Genomic DNA, 22711 nt, shown 5'->3' on the forward strand with positions numbered 1-22711 from the left:
GTTGTTCTCTGCAAGGTAGTTTTTCCAATCATTGTAATCAGTAATCTCTCAAATCTGATTGAATAACATAGCTCCATTCTCAAAAGGAGATTTTTACTTTCTGTAAATCAGGGGTGGGGAACGTCCGGCCCATGGGCCGTATAAGGCCCGTGAAATCATTTGGTCCGGCCCTGGCGGCGGGAGGGAATTCGACGGTGGCACGGTTCCGCGGTGGCGGGGTTCCCCGGGGGGGGGCAGTGCCCGCCGCCGAAACCCTGCCGCCATTTGCCCCTTTTCGGCGGCGGACACTCAGCCGTCTTCCGCGTACCACCATCAGGCCCTTCGCAGAAAAAAAGTTCCCCACCCCTGCTGTAAATGGTGGGCTACTATCATGGGTACATAAGAGGTGCAAACCCCAAGCACTCTGTTAGAATCAGTGTGCTTAACTTAGCCCTGAGTTAACGTTATAATTTCACCTCACAGGACACGAATGAATGAAGAACTCCAGGGCTTATATTCCTGGAGAGCCATCATAACTTTAACTTCCTAAAAATATTTATTTCACATAATATTTTGTTCTCTTAATTGAAACAAATTCAGTTAATTAGGGCCCAGGACAATATCTGATCAGCTGAAGCATGCACACTACTCCCTCCTTACTTTGCATGGTTGACACAGTGGTACTACATGTCTAGTTGACATTCCAGGTAGTTTAAAAAGCCGTTTGCATGCCAGGAAATTATTTTTTTGAAATTTTACTTACAAAATGGAGGACCATCTGTAGGTTAACAAAGGTAATTACTTTGCATTGATGTCCTCTGCTGCCAGCTTTTTGGTCTGTTACTGAGAAGGAAACAAGAGGACCAGTGGAAGATTGTACTACAGAAAACTGAATTAGTAAACCTGAAATAGTTTAAATGAAACACACACTGTAAAACTACCTCTTCCTCAAAAAGCAAACTGTTTCTTTGCGTAATTGTCAGATCTAATTGAGCTCTAATAAAAGAAAAACTTTGTTTGTCATAACACACTGAGATTAGAGTTTTAAAATCTAATTCGAAAGTTTGCCTCCTTTTGTTTTTTGCCATTGCTTTAGGGAAACAAATGCCTATTTTCTTTATCTAATCTCTTTTTCTTAAATGTTTTAGTGAGGTTTTTAAAACCTATAATGTTGCCATGGACTACATTACCCTAGCGCTCATGATTTGGAACTTCGGTGTGGTGGGAATGATCTGCATTCACTGGAAAGGCCCACTCAGACTCCAGCAAGCATATCTCATTATGATCAGTGCTCTCATGGCCCTGGTGTTCATTAAATACCTGCCTGAATGGACTGCATGGCTTATCCTAGCTGTGATTTCAGTATATGGTAAGATCCTGAAAAAAGCATAATGCCAGAAATGATGATGTCACTCCCTTTTCCTACTTTCACTTCTTCCATCTATTTGATTGGGCATAAAACCCAGGGTCCAAACACTTAGTCAGGACAAGGATTTTTCTGCAATGTCTTACTCAAATTGCAGGGAACAGATTGCATTCCCTTAATCTAATCCCTGAGTAAATCCCCTCAAACTGCTGTCACCTCCTCTGCAGGTAAGGAGAGATTTGAGTGAATCTGCAATACTGTCTCCCTCCATATGTACTGGACCCTATGGAGGGCTCTCTGGGGTCTGCAGGAAGTACAGATGGGAGTGGAATTAGGGTAGTACAAGAGTAGAGGAGAGGTGTGAGTACCATATTGTTGTCTCCCTTCCAGTCTCTCTGAAGATAAACTCTTGTGTCTCCCACTCCATTAAGGGTCCTTGAGAGCTACTGCATTTTCAGTGTGCAGCAGTTCCACTGGAGGCTGGAGCCACATCCTGGGTACAAGGACTCCATGTGGTTATCTGTGGCTTCCCTAGGGTCCTCCAGATAAGGAGGCCACCAATTCATCCCCCACCAAGATGAGGGAAATCTCAGAAATTCCTCCAGGAGTTTTCCTTAGGAAAAAGTCTCTTCATGCAGGAGGATCTAGTCATGGCACAGTTAAATATTCTCCCACAGTTCAAATTGACATAGTGGTCATTTCCTTTTCTAAGCTATCGTATATTATGTTTCACCCCAGGGGAAGCTGCAATAACTGTTTGGGATAGGTAATGTGATCTCTAGAAATAGTGTATTATAAGCTTTTAAAAAGCTCTGAAGACTTTCGGTCGGAATGGTACTCTATTTTATGCTATTCATGATCTTGCTATAAGGGAAAATGTCTCTTAGACTGATTTAGTTAACCTTAGATACTCTGGCCTATTATGTAATGTCTACATGACAAGCTCAGAGTGTGATTTCCCCTGCTTGTGTACACATGCTCTCACTAGCTTAATGAGAGCTAGCGCAAGCATAAGCTCAGTAACAAATATATAAGTATAAGTTCAGTAAGAAATGAAGGGCATCCTTACTTGAGTTGAGAGGGGTTGATGTAATCTCAGGCCACATCTACATGATGAGCTAGAGGTATATTCCGTGCTCCCGTACACATACTTGTGCTAGCATTTCACTCTTGTGATTGTTCCTTTTAATTTCTAGCTTCCTCATTTTTGTATAATTCCCCTTTTGAAATTTAAAAGCTACTATGAGGGGATTATTTGTGCCCCGCCCCCCTCCACACACACAAGGATCATAAATTTAGTTACATTATGATCACTGTGGACTTCAGGGTGTGCCCTGATGACTCTAGTTTGCAGGGATGGTCCAGTGGCTATGGCACTATTCTGGGACTGAGGATATCTGGGTTCAATTCCTTGGTCAGCCACAGAGTTTCTGTGTGAGCATGGGCAAGTCACTCAGTGTCTGTGTGCCTAAATTCTCAATCTGTGAAACAGGGATAATAGTACTGCCCTGCTTCATAGGGGTGTTGTTGGGATAGATACATTAAAGAAGTGCTTAATTACTACAGTGATGGGATCATGTAAGTACCTAAAATGGATAGAGGGCAACAGATCAAGGGGAACATGGAGGGGACCAAAGAGAATCATGCTCTTGCACACCACAGAAGTTAAATATGAAAAACTTATTTATGTGCTTATGTCTGGGACCCAGACTTCTGACCAATCAGTCTCCCACTCTTGCACCTCCTACAGTGCACAAGCGTGAGGCACACACTGGCACCTCTATATGCCTGGTCTCCAGGCACTAAAAGTGGCAGTAGACTAGAGGGATGTAGTGAATAGGGGAGAGGGCTTGAAGGGGGGTGAGTCCCTGCCACATAATTTAGATATAATAAATATCACATACATTTACATCCGATATCTACATCCATAGGATTTGTATCTTATCACTGTGAACTGTACCGAGACAAACTCATTAACCAGGTCTAGATTCCAGGCAGTATCCTAGAGAGTATCCCATTTCCAATTCCTGCAGCCACTCTCACATACAGACTCTATTTTTAAAAAGCTTTTAATACTGCAGTACAGGATCTCTTCTATGTACTCTCCCTTCCAGATCTGGTTGCTGTCCTATGTCCTAAAGGTCCTCTTCGTATGTTGGTTGAAACAGCTCAAGAGAGAAATGAAACACTCTTCCCAGCACTTATTTACTCCTGTAAGTATATTTCATTAAGGATTTTAGATTTGTAATCTCCTGCTTGACCTTGAGGAGATTGGCTTCCTTTGCTTTAATATGTTCTGTTGAATGTGCAGCTGGAGATCACATTTCATTTGCTTGGGCCTCAATTCTTCATTTGCTATTGGCTCAGAAACCTGGAACATGTTCTTTATAAGATATTCCAAGATAAAAACAGCACACATTGTTCTTTTTAAATGGAAAAAATGGTAAAGCATCTTGGTCTGGCCAAAACAGCGTCAGTAGAATGTGAAAGTAGCACACTTAGAATAGTCTGTTTCTATTTAGAAATATTTGTCCATTTGAAGGGCTTGAACAATCTACTCACCACAGGGAAAGGGGAAGCCCATGTTGATGAGTGAGGGGATCTTATACCATAAATTCCTTCAAGAAATAGATTTTCTTCAGACTTTTTACAATTATGTTTCTCTCTGATGGTTGCAAAAAATAATCTATTAAATATTAACTGCTTCTGTGTTCTCTGCTTCTGGTGTTGCGCATAGTTTGTTGACCTAAAATTATTTGCAATTTTGACACAAATTGGCAGACTGGTTTTAACCAAAAAACATTTTTAGACTAGATTCACAAATGTAAGTGTGGGGCAGGGGGTGTGCCCACCTTGTAACTTTTAGTTCAGTGCTTAGAGCACTTACCTGGTAAGTAGGCGACATGGGTTCAATCCCTCCTCTGGCTGATTGGGAGCAGGGATTTGAACTTGAGTCTGGGATATTATGGTATAGTCTTTCTCAGTCTCGTTGAAATTGTTCCATCTTGTATAAATAATTATGGATTGGAGCAGAGATTTGAACTGGGGTTTCCCATGTCCAAGGTGAGTGCCCTTACCACTGAGCTATAGAGTGATTCTTACTTTCTCTGTGTTCCAATGACTATTCAAGTATTTTATACAAAGTGGGACAGCTTCAACAGGAGAGACACCTGTCCCATGGTGTCCTATAGTCTGGGCAGTCTCCTGGCATGGCAGAAGACGTAAGTTCAAGTCCCTGCTCCATATCCAGCAAATGGGGGAATTGAGCTCAGCTCCCCAACAAACTGGCTGAATGTCCTAATCACTGAGCTAAAAGTTATAAGGTAAGGACCACCACCACCACCTCTGGCAGTTTTGTGAACCTGGCCCTTTTAAAATGCCTGGAAACAAAACCTTTTTGGGTTGAAATTCACCAACATTTTTCCAAATTTTTGGATTTGGCTCAAGTGGAACCAAAAAATCAGTTATTCACCTAGCTCTACTAAGCAGCCGCAATGTAAAACTAGCATAAATCTGATCAGTTTCACTGCTATTATTCATAATCCTGGGAGCTGCAGTGAAATAGCCAAGAATCAACAAATTTAATTTGCTGCCGCTCAGGAGAACTCTGGTTTGAAAGAGGAGGAGGACTGAAACTAAAATACCAGGTGAAAATAAAGTACCAGAGACACCCTTTCACCTTCAACAGCTAAGAATCTCTGAGGTAGATGGAAGAGAGTTATTTCTCCCTTTCAGCAACCATATTTTAGACTAATCAGGTACCCAGCAGCCAGACACTGATATGGAAAAACCTGAGCCCCCTATTGGGATTCACTAAGGTAACACCAACTTCCTCTACCTTACCAGTAGCTGGGGCTGAGGCTGGACTTCTCACGAAGGCATCACCCATGGAACTCACTGTTGGGGTTTCCCACTTACCTTGAATATTGATTTCTGGCTAGTTGGAGTGTAGTAGGCTTTTTAAGCACTGTTCATTCAAAACGGATAAGTCCAGAACATCTGGTTAAACCATTTGACCAATTGGCTCTCTTGTAGTGTTGAAATACATAAGACCCCTTACTATTGGGAGAGGAATTGTGGTCTTGTGGGGTGACAAGGAATCAGGAGTTGTCTTTTTCCTAACTCTGATATTAATTCACCATCTGATCTTGAGCAGGTCATTTAATTTCTTTCTGCCTCATTTGCCTTGTATAAAATGGGGCTAATACTTTACAGGGGTATTATGAGGCTCATTTTGGGGGAGAAAAATGGTTTGAGATAATCTGAAAGGCTCTACAGAAGGAAAACTATAAAGCATCCAAAATACTTTGGCAATTGAATGGGAACTGTAACTATATTAAAGGGAAAACTGCAGTGTTTTTATCCAAAGTAAAAAATTAACATTAAAGGTCAGTGTTTTAAAAGCTGGTCAAAGGTACATGATAAATGCAATTTATTACATGGATATTGCCATCTCAAATATAGAGGGCTGGGGCATATATGACAATGTCCAACTCATCAGACAGATTGTTACCAGGAGATCTGACTTGTTAGGGTATCCACCATTTACGTTTTCCATACTTACTAGCTTTGGGATACCATGATGTCCTGATAACCTAGCAATTATCATGTTGATTCAGAAAACATTGTATTAAAATGTCAAGCACAGTAGAAATGTCTTCTGTTGTGGACCCAAGTTGGCTGCTTAGGAGGGAGGGTGGTATGGGAGTGGTGTGGGGGTGTTGAGTGGATTGGGTATTGATTTACCTGTCACTTTCTTAGCTCTATTGTACTGGTAACTCTCAGCCCTTTTCTGTGCACAAGAAGTGGAAGCTGGGGCTGGTAAACAGCAAACTTGAACTAAAAATAAACAATTTAAATTGAATAAAATTGAATTGTAAAAGAATAGGCGAATTGATCAGCCTTTTAAAAAGAAAAGTAACTCCTATATATACAGATACCGGCACTGCCTCTGTAAACTGATGCTGCTCAATACCAGTCTAATTGTCCATTATACTTCCAAATGAAAATGTGGTTGCTTCTGTACAGGAGAGTAAGAGGAGAATCATCAGTTTGATTTTTTTCAATGTGTATTCTTAAAGGGAAACTGTATCTCTAAGGCAGCTGCAGCTTGCCTGTTTGGTCATAGTAGAGGTTATAAAAATGATCATATCTGTATCCAGTCAGATCTAGATGATGTGTTGTAGCTTGTCCTGGCTTGGTACAACTATTAGTGTGCCTTTAATTATTTAATAAGGAAGTAAAATTGCCTGTGACAGAAGATAGTTGTGGCAGAAAAAGTAGTAGAGAAATGATAGCCCAGTGCTGGCACCAAACGTTAGCACAGTTTATTCTCTGACACATGTTGACCAAGGTGTTTTCTTCAACAGCAACGATGGTATGGCTAGTGAACATGGCTGAGGAAGACCCGGAAGCCCAACGGAAAGCTTCCAAAAGCTCCACTTATGATAAACAAGGTAAGGGTTTCTTTTACATGCTCTTCTATTTGCGTGTTATCTTATTGTAGAACATCTTCATGGAGAACTGTCACTGCTTTCAGATGGAGCTTTTTAAACACACTTAATTGTTGCACAGGCAGGGCAACAAATGCTTCCTCACCCTCTGAGTGAAAGCCTCTCTAGAAATCTGTCTTGACTGTAAATGATGTTCAGTAATATGTAATTAATATTCCTGCAGCTATTCAGCATTATGGAACTCGTGATTGCCATTTAAGAGGCTTGTCTCAACAAATACTGACTGAATTTAGTTCAGTGCAGAGAATAGTTGAAGGGGCTGGTTTTTTGATCAGGTTTCCTGATGGTCCATTCACAATACTGAGTGGTTCTGCTTTCTTCCCTTTCCCAAGGGCTCTCAGCCAGTGAGCATGTGGAATAGAGCTGCTGTCTCATTGGAGAGGTTCAAATACATTGTTGACAAAATGTCCTTTTTGTCATGTCAGATCATATGTGATGGCATTTTGATGTAACATCATATTGCATCAACATCTCACTGTAATATGATATAACATTGCGATATTGGGTTTTGTGGTCTCTAGGAATGATTTGTGGACCCATGAATTTGACCTGTAAGTAATACATTCAGAATCATCTCATTAAACTAAAAGAGATGCTAAATGCATCAGAATGGATGGCCACCCTAGCTGGCACAGTATATATGAGAGCTGTCAAAAGTAATGCCAAACAGTGGCTATGTGGTGTGGCAGAATTCTGTCTCTGGAGGGAAGAATAGTCAGAAGCAGTGACCTTTTTTTATGAAAGCATTAGTTCCTCCTTAAAACAGACCATGGATCATATATAAGCAACAGAGGGTCACGTCATAAACATTAGGTAATACCTAGACTTTCATCCGCCCTTTGTTGGGGATCTCCATGTTGACATTGGTAGTTGCATACAGTAGTTAAATATGATTCATTGTGAATAGTGTCTAAGATCTACGTAACAGTTTCAGCCAAACAACCACTTATTTAAAGATAGAAAGTATACTTATAGAAAAGGCTGGGAGAAGACTTGGGTGGGTGTGTGCATTTAAAAAATGTTTGTATAAATAGTTTTTTATCAGATATACTATAATGACTTGAAAGGAGCCAATATGATTGAATAAAGAATATACAGTTATTTGAGTAATAAGACTATCTCAGAATATCAATGGAATTAGGTGCTTTGACTACAGTTATTCTTGTTTACATGCAGACCAAGGCAGACCTGGACCTCACACTGAAGGCCCTTCAATCAGCCACAGAGATGCTTAATTTTCATTCTCTTGGGACCCTTTAGATGTTCTCCCTGTTCACACTGTTCACTTGATAGCTGATAGGAAGCCAGTGAGAAACAACTGAGTCTCTGCAAGAGTGCATGCTGTTAGAGTAAACTGATTAGAAGCACACACAAATGCTTTCTTGCAGGGGCACTCAGCTACATCTCATCTTGAGATACCGCTTATTGCCCAGATATAACTGTCCATTTAATTTTTAAAAAAGCTTTAAAAAGTCTCATTCAAACTCCTGTCACATAATTGTTCTTCAGAATCTTATCTTTATTTAAACAAAACTGTTTCTAGCCTTGTAGAGATGAAGATAATTTTGAATCATGTACAAAGGGTAAATCAAAGCAGTACCATTTTCTTGAATCTTGAAAAAAAAGCTCAGAGGTGAGAACTGCTTCTGTTCGTTGCATCAGACTGTGAATTCTGAAACACAAAGATGACAAATTGATAGTGCTGTTATACTTTCTACTACAGATAATTTTAGTTGAAATATCCAGCAAATGTGCTTATCCCGGTCTCAAACTTCTTTCCATACTTCCCCAGCTGGGGAATTTAATAGAACATAACACAGGGATTACTTTACAGATTGTAAACTTTAAATGAAGCTCCCCAGAATTTCCTTTCTGCTGCACCAGAGTACTGGAGAATCCAGGAATGTTGAGACAACATTTAGGGTCAGTTATTGCAGAAATACGCCACCTTCCATAAATGTCACAAAAGTGAAATGTCTGCAAGTTGCTTGGAAACATTTTTAAAACACCACAGTAGAGGCAATAGAGGTTCAAACTAAATGTATACCCCCAAATTAAAAAAAACCAAACCATTAAGAGGACCAAAAAAAGGCGTCAACTAAAAAGAGTAAAAGAGGTGGTTAGAGGCAAAAAGGCATCCTTTAAAAATTGGAAGTCAAATCCTAGAGCAACTAGCAAAAGACACAAAAACTAACAGCAAAATAATTAAACACATCAGAAGCAGGAAGCCTGCCAATCAATCAATGGGGCCACTGGATGATCGAGGTGCTGACTGAGCACTCAAGGAAGACAAGGCCATTGTGGAGAAAGCCAAATGAATTCTTTGCATTGGTTTTCACTGTAGAGGATGTGAAGGAGATTTCCACACCTGAGCCATTCTGTTTGGGTGACAAATCTGAGGAACTGTCCCAGACTGAGGTGTCAGTAGAGGAGGTTTTGGAACAGATTGATAAATTAAACAGCAATAAGTCACCAGGACCAGATGATATTCACCCAAGAGTTCTGAAGGAACTCAAATGTGAAATTGCTGAATTACTAACTGGTATGTAACCCATCGCTTAAATCAGCCTGTATACCAGATGACTGGTGGATAGCTAATGACACTGATTTATAAAAAATGGTTGTGGATGTGATCCTGTCAATTACAGGCTGACCTTTGGTACCAAGCAATTGGTTGAAACTAAAGTAAAGAAAGAATTATCAGACACATAAACGAACATGATATGTTGGGAAAGAATAGTCATAGCTTTTGTAAAGGGAAATCATGCCTCACCAATCTATTACAATTTTTTTGAAGGCGTGAACAAGGGTGATCCAGTGGATATAGTGTACGTGGACTTTCAGAAAGCCTTTGACAAGGTCCCACACCAAAGGCTCTTAAGGAAAGTTGGCAGTCATGGGACAAGAGGGAGATTCCTCTCATGGATCAGAAATTGGTTAAAAGATAGGAAACAAAAGTAGGAATAAGTGGTCAGTTTTCCCAGTAGAAAGCAGTAAATAGCGGGGTCTCCCAAGAATCTGAACTGCGACCAGTTTTAACATATTCATAAATGATCTGGAAAAAGGGGTAAACCGTGAGGTGGTGAAGTTTGCAAGATGATACCAACTTACTCGGGTTAATTAAGTCCTATGCTGACTGAGAAGAGTTACAAAGGGATGTCACAAAACTGGGTGACTGGGCAATAAAATGGCAGATGAAATTCACTGTTGATAAGTGCAGAGTAATGCACATTGGGAAACACAATCCCATCTATACATACAAAATAATGGAGTCTAAGTTAACTATTACCACTCAAGAAAGGGATATTGGAGTCGTGGATAGTTCTCTAAAAACATCAGCACAATGTGCAGCAGCAGTCAAAAAAGTAAACAAAATTTTGGAACCATTAGAAAAGGGAAGCATAGTAAGACAGAAAATATCATAATTTCACTATATAAATCCATGGTATGTCCACACCTTGAATACTGCCTGCAGGTCACCCCACCTCAAAAAAGGTAAAATAAATTGGAAAAAACACAGAAGGGCTACAAAAATTATTAGCTTCTGTATGAGCAGAAATTAAGACTGGGACTTTTCAGTTTAGAAAAGAGACTAAGTGGGGACATGATAGAGATGTGTAAAATCATGAATGGTGTGGAGAAAGTGAATGACAGTTTTTACCTCTTCACATAGCACAAGAACCAGGGGTCACCCAATGTAATTAATAGGCATCAGGTTTAAAACAAACATGAGGACAACACACAGTCAATCTCTGGAACTCTTTGCCAGGGGATGTTATGAAGGCCAAAAATAGAACTAGGCTCAGTAAAGAATTAGGTAAGTTCATGGAGGATAGGTCCATCAATGGCTATTTGCCAAGATTGTCATGGATGCAACCCTGTGCTCTGGGTATCCCTAGACTCTGATTGCCAGAAGCTGGAAGTGGATGACGGGATAGATCACGTGATAAATTGCCCTGTTCTGTTCATTTCCTCTGAAACATCTGGCACCAGTTACTGTTGGAAGACAGGATACTGGTCTAGATGGACCATTGGTCTGCCCCCCTATGTCCAGTCATGTTCTTATGTTAGAAATGTAAGCCTGGAAAGGACCTTGAAAAACGATCAAGTCCAGGCCCCTGTGCTGTGGCAGTACCAAATAAACCTAGACCATCCCTGACAGGTGTGTGTTTAAAAACAAGTTAGATAACCTTCAATGACAGGGATTCCACAATCTCCCTTGGAAGCCTACTTCAGTGCTTAATTACCCATATAATTAGAAAGTTTTTCCCAATATTTAACCTAAAATCACCCTTGCTACAGATTAAATCCATTACTTCTTGTCTTGCTTTCAGCAGACATGGAGAACAATTGATCACAGTCCTCTTTATAACATTCTTAACATATTTGAAGGCTGTTATTAGGTCTCCCTATCAGTCTTTTCTCAAAACTAAACATGCCCAGTTTTTTAACCTTCCCTCGTAGGTCAAGTTTTCTAAATCTTTCATCATTTTTGTTGTTCTCTGGTCTCTCTCCAATTCATCCACATCTTTCCTAAAGTGTGGTACCTAAAATTGGACACAGTACTCTAGCTGAGATCTCACCAGTGCCGAATTGGGGGTGGAACAGTTACCTCGTGTGTCTTACACATGACACTCCTGTTTGTACAGTATAAGAAACACTTTTGAAATAGGTTTTATGTTACTTTTTCTTCCCTTGAGCCTCAGCGAACCAAACTCAAAATGAGAATGTTGACATGGATGATGGAGGTTTCAATCAGGAATGGCAGCAACAAAGGGATAGCAGAATAGGGCCTCTTGAATCAACTCCTGAATCCCGGGCTGCTGTTCAGGCTCTTCCTACTAACTCCCAAGCCAGTGAGGACCCAGAAGAGAGTAAGTATCATTCCAAGACTGAATAAATGTAAACTATCTTTAGCTGACTGAAAAGCAAATGTACCTATTCATTCATATTTTAATTACACAATGCAATGTACTGCAAGGACAGGCTGAAAAGCTCCCACTGATTAGGATGTGTTGGCCCACCTGAAGACCTTCACAGGACTGGATGGAGCTCCATTTAGGTGTCTTTGTTCATTTTTGTTTAAGATGCTGCAGAGGACGAATATTGAGAAAATTGTTCCTTTGTTGCTGCTGCTGCTGCTGCTGTTCCCGGGTCACAATTTGGGAACAGTGTTCACTCCCTACTTGCTTAAACCATCTTATAGCAGCAATGACCTGAAAGACTTTTTTTTCAATCTGCTGATGGTCAGAGATTGTGACTCATTTGGATACTGACCTTGCGACTGCAATCCATGCCTTTGTCATCTCAAGATTAGAATACTGCAATGCACTCTGCACAAAGCTACATGTTAAGTCTAATTAGAAACTGGAGTTGAATGTTGCAGCTTGCTTAGTTTTTTTTCCTGTAGCAGCCTGCTTGTTAAATGCAGTGTCTTGCTGTGAGCACATGACATCAGTACTCAGGGATCTGCACAGGCAGGCTTTCGACTTCCAGGTGAAGTTTAAGGTGGTGTTGGATCTGTAGAGGTGCTAAGCGGTTTCAGACCTGCCTGTCTGGCAGGCAGACTCTCTCTTCATGGTGTTACTGCCATAGTTGCAATCAGTGAAGGCACTTGAGCATGAATGTTCCTCTGTTTAAAGAAGTGGTAGGATGCTAGTAGGGTATATTTCATAAGAGCACCTCAGCTTTAGAGCTTGCTCCCTACCCTGCTCTAAAATAACCTAAATCTCTGTTGACCTTCAGAGTGAACTACAAATCCTCTTTCTTTGCTAGAGCTGTTGGGGAGGATACTTAGGAGCACAGGGGTCTTGGGAGTCAAGTGGGGAGTATATTTTAGTCTTTTAACAACTGACCTAATTCTTTTGTGTGTAGACTGGCTATGTTGGTAGATAGTTATGGTTTTCTGAACGGATTGTTATGTAAAGTAACTGTTAAAGTCCCTAGAGTCTGGGATAGGAGTCTTTCTTCCTGTCATCTTGGGTATTTTAAATGAAGAAAATTATAAATTGTTCCAATACATGTATCTTTCTCCCTCCATTTCTACAGTCCGTAGTAATAGCATATTTACAGTGCTGCAGATTGTCAGCCAGCAATAACTCACTAGAAGAAGCCTGTTGGAAAATTCATGTGTGGCAGCAACTTTTGTAGCAGCAGCTTTTGTAGCCATTACACTGATCACTGAGCGTTTCATACCCTGCAACGGTATTTAAATGTTTAATATCATCAGCATGGTAAGACAGCATTCTAATGTCAACACACTCCCTTTTTCATCGAGTTACTGTTGTTCAACATTTGCACTTGACTTGAGAGAGAATTGTGTTAGCATCCAGTGATTACTGTGCAGAGCAAGCAATGATACCGACTGTCACTGCAAACCACTAGTTTTGTATTTTTAAGAGTGGGTAGGGTTGTTGTAAGTACTTTTTTTAATGTCCCTTTGCTAATCAAGGTAGGTGAGCAAATTCTGAACTGGAAGCATCCAATAAGGTTCCCACTGAATTTTTTTCCTTAAAGTTTAGCTTCCATCTCTGGAGCTTGTGTTAAGCACTGTAGTCAGTGATAAGTAACTGTAAGGCATCAATATCCTCCTGCAGCTATCTCTTGAAAGCCAACGGAGATCAGGACAACTGCTAGTCCTAACTCTCTGCATAATTCTTTTCCTTTTTAAATACCTTATTTTCCATTAAATTGGAGCTTCCCTATATGATGAGAAATTAAATTTTGAATAATAGCTACCATTCTGGCTGTTTTAGATATTCTGAAATTGCTTTCAAAATGAATTTTTAGTTTTAACAATGAACCTTGCCACAAAGTGTTAAAATAAATGTTGTTAATGCTCTTGGAGGCCTGGTCATCTAGTTGCATTGGAATGTGCTTCTATGCAATGTTTCACTTGGCATCCACCTCGGTATCTTCTGTAACAGATCAGTGTTAATTTGACAGTGATTCATATTGATAAAGTAGAATAAAGTGACGGGTGACTTATAAAAAATAAAACCTGTCTCTTTAAAGGTAGACTGAGTTGTGTTTAGATTGGCACCTCCAATCAAGACAATCAACATGTGAAAGCAGGGCCTTTCAGAGAATGGGAAACTGTACTTGAAAATGAGATGGTGAAATGGGATTGAGACACACTAGTGTGTGTGCGTGCATTCAAAAGGCTCCAAACTATAAAAGTTCTTATGGGATAAGCAGGAACCAAAAGAGTTGGACAAAAGCAGTGAACATGATCCTGAATGAATTTAGGAAACACACAATAGTTAAGTCTTAGGGGAGATCACAGTGAACAGATCAAAGTAACCTGAGAGGTGGTACTGAGGGACCCTTGGGAGATGAGATGCTGGAGAAGTATAAGGTATTGCTTATTTCCTGTAGTGACATATGCTGGCTTTTGCCTGGTTTAAGACTAGCTATTTCATGCAGACTTTCCTTTGTTTTAATCAATCTCTTCTCCCCTACCTCCCAAGTAATCTTGATTTATTACAAACCCTGTGGTTTTGGGACTGTCTCTCATGCAGTTCGAAAGAGCTGAAACCACCTTAGAGGTTGAAGCGGTAGTAAAGAAAAGGGTTTCTGGAGTCTGTGCTCCATGGGACTGTTTGTCTAAAGGCAGACTAGGGAGCCCTTAAAAATACAAACTGTTTCCCACACTGTTGCAGCCTGAGCTGTAGTCCTCCCTGATGCACAGGAAACTTCTAATGACTATGGACAAGAACAGAGTGGAAGGGATGTACGGTAACACCCTGTTCCTGTGATAGCAGAGGCTCCGGGGCAGCATGCTGCGTCCGTGCAAAACAGGACCACCTTGCAAATTGAAGATCAATGCTGATGGATACAGAGAGTTTCATCTATCTAATGGACATAGGGGCATATGAATGAAGTATGTCTACACTACAGCAGCACAGCTATGGCGCTGCAGCTCTGCCACTGTAGAATAGACCCTTCCTACCTTGATGGAAGGGATTTTTCCGTCAATGTAGATAATCCATTGGTCGGTCCATCCATCAGGTGATAGCTAGGTTGATGGAAGAATTCTTCTGTCGACCTAGCTGCGTCTGATTATACAGAGGGTTTAGGTTGACCTATCTGTGTCACACAGGGTGCAAAATTTTTCAACACCCTTGACCAACATTGATCTAATGTTTAAGTGTAGATCTAGGCTGAAAAATAAATGTGAGGCATGGTTAAGATACGCAGACTCCTTTGAGTTCAGAAATGAACTATTGAGGACCCCTCTAGGAAAAACCCAACAATCATAATTTAGAGTGGGAATATCAAACCAATTCTCAGGTGAGGGCCAAAGTATACTTTGATTTGGGGTCTGTGGGGCCAGAGAAACAAAACTCACAGGTGAGCATATTTTTCCAGTCTCCTCTGACTACAGAATGCATCTCTTTAGCGAAGTTAATTCTTCTTTTCCCTGAAAAGTAATGGAAGGCTGAGTTTGTTGGTGGAGGCAGTAGTGGCAAGAAAAACATGGTGGGAGGAAGAGTATCCATTCCCATAAACTTGGTGCTGCAGGGCTTGATGAAGATGTCAGGAGCCCCAAGGGAAAGATGAGAAGGAGAGGGAAGAACGAGGAAAGAGAAAACAGAGAAGGAAAGAGCAGCTGCTGGGGAGAAGGGGAGCCCTTGGTTTCCCTCCCCAGGGCAGAAGACCCCCTCTGCCTCATCCGGGGTAGCAGAGGTCTGGGGCCTTTCCCCCAGGCCAGGATGAGGAGGAGCAACTTGAGGGGGACAGGGTGCTCAGAAGCAGCAAGGCTCAGTCCTGTGGCAGAAGAGGCAAAGGCAGCTGCTGCTATAGCAGGAGCTGGAGGAGGAATGCTGCTGAGGTGAGATGGAGGGGGCTGGGGCTTCATTGCATATGGCCAATCAGGCATAAGCTCACTTCTCAGCTCTTCCTCTTCAGCAAGTGCCCACTCGAGCTCCAGCTCTCCCTTGGTTCCTGCAGAGCAAGCCGAGGGCTGGATTTCACTGATGTGGCGAAGGGAACTGTGCTAGATGAGAGTACCTAAGGGGCTGGATCTGGCCCACTCTAACTTAGAGGCTTTGAAAAAGCTATGACACTGTTTGAGCTTTATTTAGTGGAAATCTTCTTTGCTTCTGTTTACAGAAGTGCTGTTAGTTGGATGTTATGCTCCTAAAATCCATGCCAAGGTGGTAATTATCATCAAAATGAACACATTAGCTCATGCACTTTTAAAGGTTCCACATACTGCAGAACCACAAACACCCATTTAATCTGAAAGATTCACCATAATTACACAAAGAGCCTTTCAGAACTATCATAATAAGGATCCTGTAGGAGACACAAGAGGTCACTGGAATGTTTTGCTGGATGTTGGTTTGTGCGCTGGCAGACATGTAAGTGGAAACTGCAAAATGACAACTGGCTCATCTGCCCGCTAGCCAGGGGGATAGTAGGAATAGTCTTTTGGCAAACTGTTGCAATAAAATGAACCAATGGAAAGTGGCTTAGATCTGTAACAAATATAATAGGAACATCCAAACTCAGTAAATTCAGAATCACACTGGCAATTTACTATGAGTCTGAGGACCTAATCTAATTTGCATAAAGTGGAGGAAATGGCAGAGGGTCCTCCTTTTTACTCCAGAGATGTTAGGAATGACCCCTGTTTGTATCAAAATAGAACACGCTGTTCGAACCTGCCGTTTTTGCTAGCCACGCCTCTGTATGAAAGATGAAATCAGCTACAGACTGCATTGTAGAACTCTATGGACTTCATTTTGGCCATCCTTTTTTTTCAGACTATGGTATTCATTTTTCCCTTTTTAAAGTTAATTTCCTGATGTCAGTATTTACGTGGTAGCAGTAATCGTGCAGATAAGTCATGCTTAAAACAGCTTCTGAAAAAATTCTACTTCTCATTGATTCCAACCCTTTCATTTCGATCCATTGCTAACCAAATTTAAAATGGGAGTGTGCACAAAAAAATTCTCTTGTCATGGATTCGTGAAGTTTAATCTGTTTACAACTTGATACAACAGAGCAAACTGTGACATATCGTTCACGTGTATTGGAGATTGGAACAGTTGTGCAGCAGGAGGGTCAAGAAGCATCTTCTAATTGTTTTGGGTGTCCCATTGGTTCCTTGGATTATACTATCTGATACATGCAATGGGAGTGGCTGTTGGTGGGAGTTTGTTTTGGGTCTTTCCTAATGTTCCCATATTTTTACCATTGCAGGGGGAGTAAAGCTTGGTTTAGGAGATTTCATTTTCTACAGTGTTTTGGTTGGCAAGGCCTCAGCAACAGCAAGTGGAGACTGGAATACAACTTTAGCCTGTTTTGTAGCCATACTAATTGTGAGTATAATGTAATGTGGTGGTGGTGGTATTTCTGTGCATTCCTCGGTGACCAAAGGGGCTGCTGTTGTGTATTTTCCTTTGGGATTTTGCATATTGGTTATTCAGTGCCTGATCCTGCTATCATCGACTTAAATTACAAATATTGCTGTGAATTTCACTGGGAGCAGAATCAGTCATATAAGCTTCAATTCAGCACAGCACTTAAATGCATGTTTATGTCCCATTGATTTCAGTGGGATTTTAAGTATATGCTTCAGTGCTTTACTGAGTGGGAGCCTTAGTGAGTTACTTTGTGTAGTAAGTGTTAATCCTGACATTAATAGCACTTGATGTGGGAAAGCAAAAATGTAATTTACCAATCCTTTTGTCAGCCCTTAAGCTTGATGTGTTCTGTAATTTATATTTTTGTTGGCTTGAGTTTTACCATGTATTTTCTCCGTCCTTCTTTCCAGGGTCTGTGCCTTACTCTGCTGCTTCTTGCCATCTTCAAGAAGGCTTTACCAGCTCTTCCAATCTCCATAACCTTTGGGCTCGTTTTCTACTTTGCCACAGATAACTTGGTGCAGCCCTTTATGGACCAGTTAGCATTCCATCAGTTTTATATCTAGCACACTTGAAGTTAGTATTCTGTGGACATTTATATTGACTCTAGAAAATCTGGGAGGAAAAAGGAATTTTTCCTTGGTCTTCACATGACAGTGAAGTTCAATGCTCAAGATTTCTTGCCTGAATCATTGCAGCTTCCTCCCATGTTTTCCTGAGGCCACTGCACTGGGTGCTGTATGATTCTTCTGTGTAAAAAGGGTTTTTCCCTCCATGGATGGACTAACTTGGATGCCATTATGTCATAAGCAATCTCTGAATGATAAACATGTAATAAGGACCACCTGTATAAAATTTGCTAATACTTCCACCAGCAATGTGAGCCCTGGGCACAGGTTGATATTTTCCCAGCACTGAAGGCACTCAGGACTGTCATGAGGTTAAACAAAGGAAGTTAGCAAAGTTCTGTTTGATTTGACATTAAACCATTTGAAGGGAGTCAATCCAATATAAACCTTTAAAGCAATGTTTTTCAATAGTTGAATCCTGACCCCACTTTGGATCACCTTTGGAAAGGGCCAGGTATTGCAGCAAAGGGAATGAAGAAGAAAAAATAGTCTCTCCTAAAGACAGTTCCACCCCTTAATAGCCTCTGTGCCTAAGTATGCTTGGTTTTGATAAATCTAAAAGCTTATTTTCACACTGGAACAAGAACCTGTACTCAAATTTACTAACTCTTTGCATTCTAAAGCACAGAAAGTGCATCCTGTACTACCGCTGCCAATTTTTTATGTAGCTACCAAGGCTTGGACTGAATAGTTTTGGATAAATCAGTCATGAGATTCTAACATGGATCCTTGATTTTAAAAGGTTGGAGGATAATACTCTAAAATTTTCTTTACTAAAGTTACATGACCATTCATGGATTTATTTTTGTCTTTTTGCTCATCTTTGCTAGAATAACATCAATTCAAAACCTGCCTTTAGATGGCAACTTGCCACACAGGACTGCATTGCTCCAAGTTCCCATTCTCCCCTTCTGGACCTTTGTACATATGAAATAGGCAGCAGCATCTTCCAAGCATTCTTGGATTTTAACCTTATTTTGTCAGGTATAGAGAAATGGAGAGCTATTTTTAGTGGCATTCTGCTATTTCCTTCAATCCTTCCTCTCCAAAATATGTAGTTGAAAGGAGCTGGATCACAGCAAATTAAAATGAAGGGAAATGTTTCTAAGTAATGTTCAGTTGACTTCTCTGTGTTAAGCTTTAGTATCAGCCACTGACGCTTATTTTAGGCTAACCTAAGGCTGAGTGATCTGTTTTATATAGTGTATTGATCAATGAATATTCATTAGCCAAGTGAGACATCACTTAGTGTTGCCAGTGAATAAAAAGTATGGCCTTTTTTCCAGTTATAATAAGGTGTGATGGAATGTGGGAAATAGCTTCTCCAGGTTCCTCCAATCTCCTAAAGAAGGGGAAGAGAGACCCAGAACATCTGAAAGGAGGCCCATGGGTTGTTAGCCTTTAAACAAGGTGAAAATTGATACTAAACTTAATACCCTAATTTGTTTTGTCGTTGTTATTTAAAACTACAATTATTTGGTGTTTGGTGAACATTTTTTTAAATGGGATATTTTTGGGAGAATAAGATAGGAGAAAAATGTTTTGTGCAAGCTAAGAGCCGGGTTTTGGTGAGGCTCCGCTCAATGAAGCTTAGAGTGGGTGGAAAGGTTTGACTCTTGATGGACATTGCAGCTTACGTAAATTTGATATTGGAATCCTTTCTAAACAAGACACCTAATGGACAAAACCAATATAAACAGAGCCCTGAAGCAAACTTTTCCCCTCCATAAAAAGCTCAACTTCAGTAACATGGAGTAATAAGACTAAGACTTTATGTACATTCTCAAGCTGTTTGAGTATTGGGCAGCATGGTGGGATGGTAGATTTGTGTTGCATACCGAGAAGGCTTTGTTTTCTTTAATTGCCTCATCGTTAATGTCCTTGGGAATTTCCATGTTTTGCCCAGTGTGACCTACTAGCCACAGAATGTTGGCATCTGGAAGTTAGGGCAATTACATCAAATAAGGTTCACTCACTCTATTAATCTGAAAGTATTTGCATTTTAAGTAGTGGCTGCATTTGCCTGTTGAATTCCTTATGGATGGCATTAATAAAGTAACCACATCTTGGTTCTGACATTCTGGCTGCCTAGGTCAGACCTGTTTGAGTGTTCTTTACTGTTGTTACTTGATCCTCTCATCAGCATTAATCTCTTAGAAATTCAGCTGTGTTTTTTGTCGGGCATTCTAGCTATTGTTTATTCTTTATATATAAAAGGATTGCCAAAGTTGTTACCACTGTCCTCTGTACATCTGAGCCAACTTAGTACATCTCAATTAACAGAGTTATTAGTAAAATGCAGAGGTCATTTTTGTTTGAAATAGTCACTGCTGGAACTCCCTTAAGGCCTGTTCCAATGCCTATTGAAGTAAATGGAAGCCATTACTTCAGTGGCTGTTGGATCTGGCCCTTGAAGAACAACTCAGAATCTTCAAAACATTTAAATTGCCAGTCTTCCACTGCCTAAGATTGATTCTGTCATCCTGGAGTTTGTTTCTAGCCGCATTACAGAAGGTTGTGGTGGAGATTATACACCATTATAACAACATTGAGCCTTGAGTACACTTGCTAAAGCCAGGAGATGCAAAAGTAAGGTTGAAACTTTTTCCTGGATTTGCCGTTTTACACTGAAAGTACTGTAGCACATATGCTGAATATGATCTTGTGAGGTTAGACCACTTCAATACTTGGGTCCAGAAGGGTGAATTAAGCATAGTCTTCACTCTGCATTTCCTGGAATTTGAGTTTAATGTGCAAACATGAAGTTAAGTCCTGTGATAATTTCTCTTCCAGCCTTCTGTAAAAATACAAATGTAATTTATGATATAGGAGTATTTCAATCTGGTCTACTTGGTATAATCCAGAGATTTCTGGTATATTTTATAGCTCTTTGAGAGTGTTATTGATTCCTAAATTAGTTACACTATCAACAACATGTTAGCCTGCAGAAACTCTTAGCTTTTATTGTGTTATCCCAGTAGCTGAGGATCTTTCTCCTCTGTGTTCCAAACATGTCTATCACATTTGATTATTCAGTAATTGTTGTGTCTTCAAGACTAAGTAGCTGTCAGTTTTGATAGCTACCCTACCTTTCAAATTTTCGTAAGTGATTAGTCTCCTTTATTGGCTACTCATCTGCAAAATTTCATAAACTAAGTTGGAGTGTTTTAAAATGTCCGTTTGGATTTATACCATATTTTCTTCCTTATTCCTTGTATTTTGGGATTTAGTCCAGAGCAAATCGTTATAACAGGTTTTTGTAAATAGGGAATTACTTTCATGGCTGTAGTGAATGCTGCTATCCTAAATAACTGGAAGATCCTTCTGACTATGAAGCATCTGCATTCAGATGCAGTCAGTGTGGGGTGAGTCAGGAGGTCCAGGCGCCTGTGTAGAACACCATGTTCAAACTGTCCTGGGAGCAAATCCTGTTTTTTTTATTTTTTTTTTAAAGCCAAATACTCAAGGGCTGCTCTCTGCTGAAAATGGCTAACGTTGGAGTAAAAAGCAGACCATGTGTTTGTTGTTTGGACACTGGGACTGTACGTGGCAATTTCTCTGCCATTACCACAGTAAGGAAGAATTATTCTGGAGTACATTTGAGTGGAATTTCAGGATGGATGATGCAGAGTTAAGAAACTTAAAAAAAAAAAAAAAAAAAAAAAAATTTTAAATCTGTTTTGGCAGCAATGCTGTTGAGACTAGTATAATGAATACTATAGAACATGTCTTCACTATGGTGATATCTTGTTTTACAGCATGAGTTTGATTATTGGGAATGCTGGAATATGAACTAGAATGGGATTCTTTTACACTCAAACATTTGCTGTTTTCTTTTTTACAGACACTGGTTTGTACATAATCTGAATTTAATGTGAATAAGTTTTTGAAACACCTTTCCAGTTCTTGATAAGATACAATTTTGATAGATTATTGCAAATTTTCCTTTGTCTAGTCATTAAAATAAAGAATGCATGGATCCTAACTTTCCTGATTGTCATGGTTTAAATATGATTATATTAAACATTAAACTTACATTGGAGGCCTAACACTGCAGATTTTATCTTCTGTATTTAAAGAACAGAAATCTTGTCTTAAAGAGGTGTTTAAAAGTCTCTTATTTCCCAAAAGAATAATTTCTTCAAACTGGATTCCCATAAAAACACATTAGTAAAGCTTTTTTTCATATTAATTTAGAGAATCTATCAAAACCAGTTATAGGAGCCCACATGAGACATAATTAAGACATGAAATAAGCTACCTATATAAAATTATATTGAAATGCAGAATGTTTTATCTGGCAAAAATAATCATAGTTGGGCAGCATTTATGTAGGTCACTCAGGAAGAAATCACCTCACAAATAGCATCTAAATGAACAACATTGAATACTGATTTCACAGCTGTGAGAGTGGGGAAAAAAGCCTTACACTCCTCAAACTGCAACATTTTATTCCTATTGAGTGATGCAAATTTAAGTCAATTTAACCACTGTTGGGTAGAAACTGAGGTTTTCTTTACTTGGATTTGTCCTGTCTGTTAAAATATAAAATGTACATTAATGTAACACAAATTATTAACAGAACTGAGCAAATAATTTGTGATGAATTTAGCTGTTGTTGAATTGTCCACAAGGAGCTTAAGACTTTCTCAAATGTAGCTATTCAAGAATTATTCAGTAAATAATTTTGATCTATAGACTATTTGTTGGCAATGGTTTCATTGCTAGCAGTCAGTGTCTGAGATTTGGAACAGAAATCTACATCTACATCTGCCATACAAAGAAGATTGGAACAGTTTGTTGCTTTTGACTGGATACACTGGTTGTCACACAGACTCTAAAGTCCGAAGG

The 22711-nt window shown here is 39.9% G+C and overlaps 1 protein-coding gene across 1 annotated transcript in view; it reads left to right on the forward strand.

Moving 5' to 3' along the window:
- The window catches only part of PSEN1 (presenilin 1), a 57232-nt gene extending 35387 nt beyond the window's left edge, over positions 1 to 21845 (forward strand). Inside the window, exons 6-11 of the mRNA XM_067557872.1 lie at positions 1128 to 1348; positions 3460 to 3558; positions 6715 to 6801; positions 11559 to 11732; positions 17068 to 17186; positions 17642 to 21845. Coding sequence (XP_067413973.1) covers positions 1128 to 1348; positions 3460 to 3558; positions 6715 to 6801; positions 11559 to 11732; positions 17068 to 17186; positions 17642 to 17797 — 856 coding nt within the window. The 3' untranslated portion in view covers positions 17798 to 21845. The remainder of the gene's footprint in view (positions 1 to 1127; positions 1349 to 3459; positions 3559 to 6714; positions 6802 to 11558; positions 11733 to 17067; positions 17187 to 17641) is intronic.
- Positions 21846 to 22711: the final 866 nt, after the last annotated feature.

Source organism: Emydura macquarii, unplaced genomic scaffold (genome assembly GCF_026122565.2).
Source record: "Emydura macquarii macquarii isolate MOO-44397 ecotype Brisbane River unplaced genomic scaffold, CSIRO-AGI_Emac_v2 contig_1876, whole genome shotgun sequence".
NCBI lineage: Eukaryota > Metazoa > Chordata > Testudines > Chelidae > Emydura > Emydura macquarii.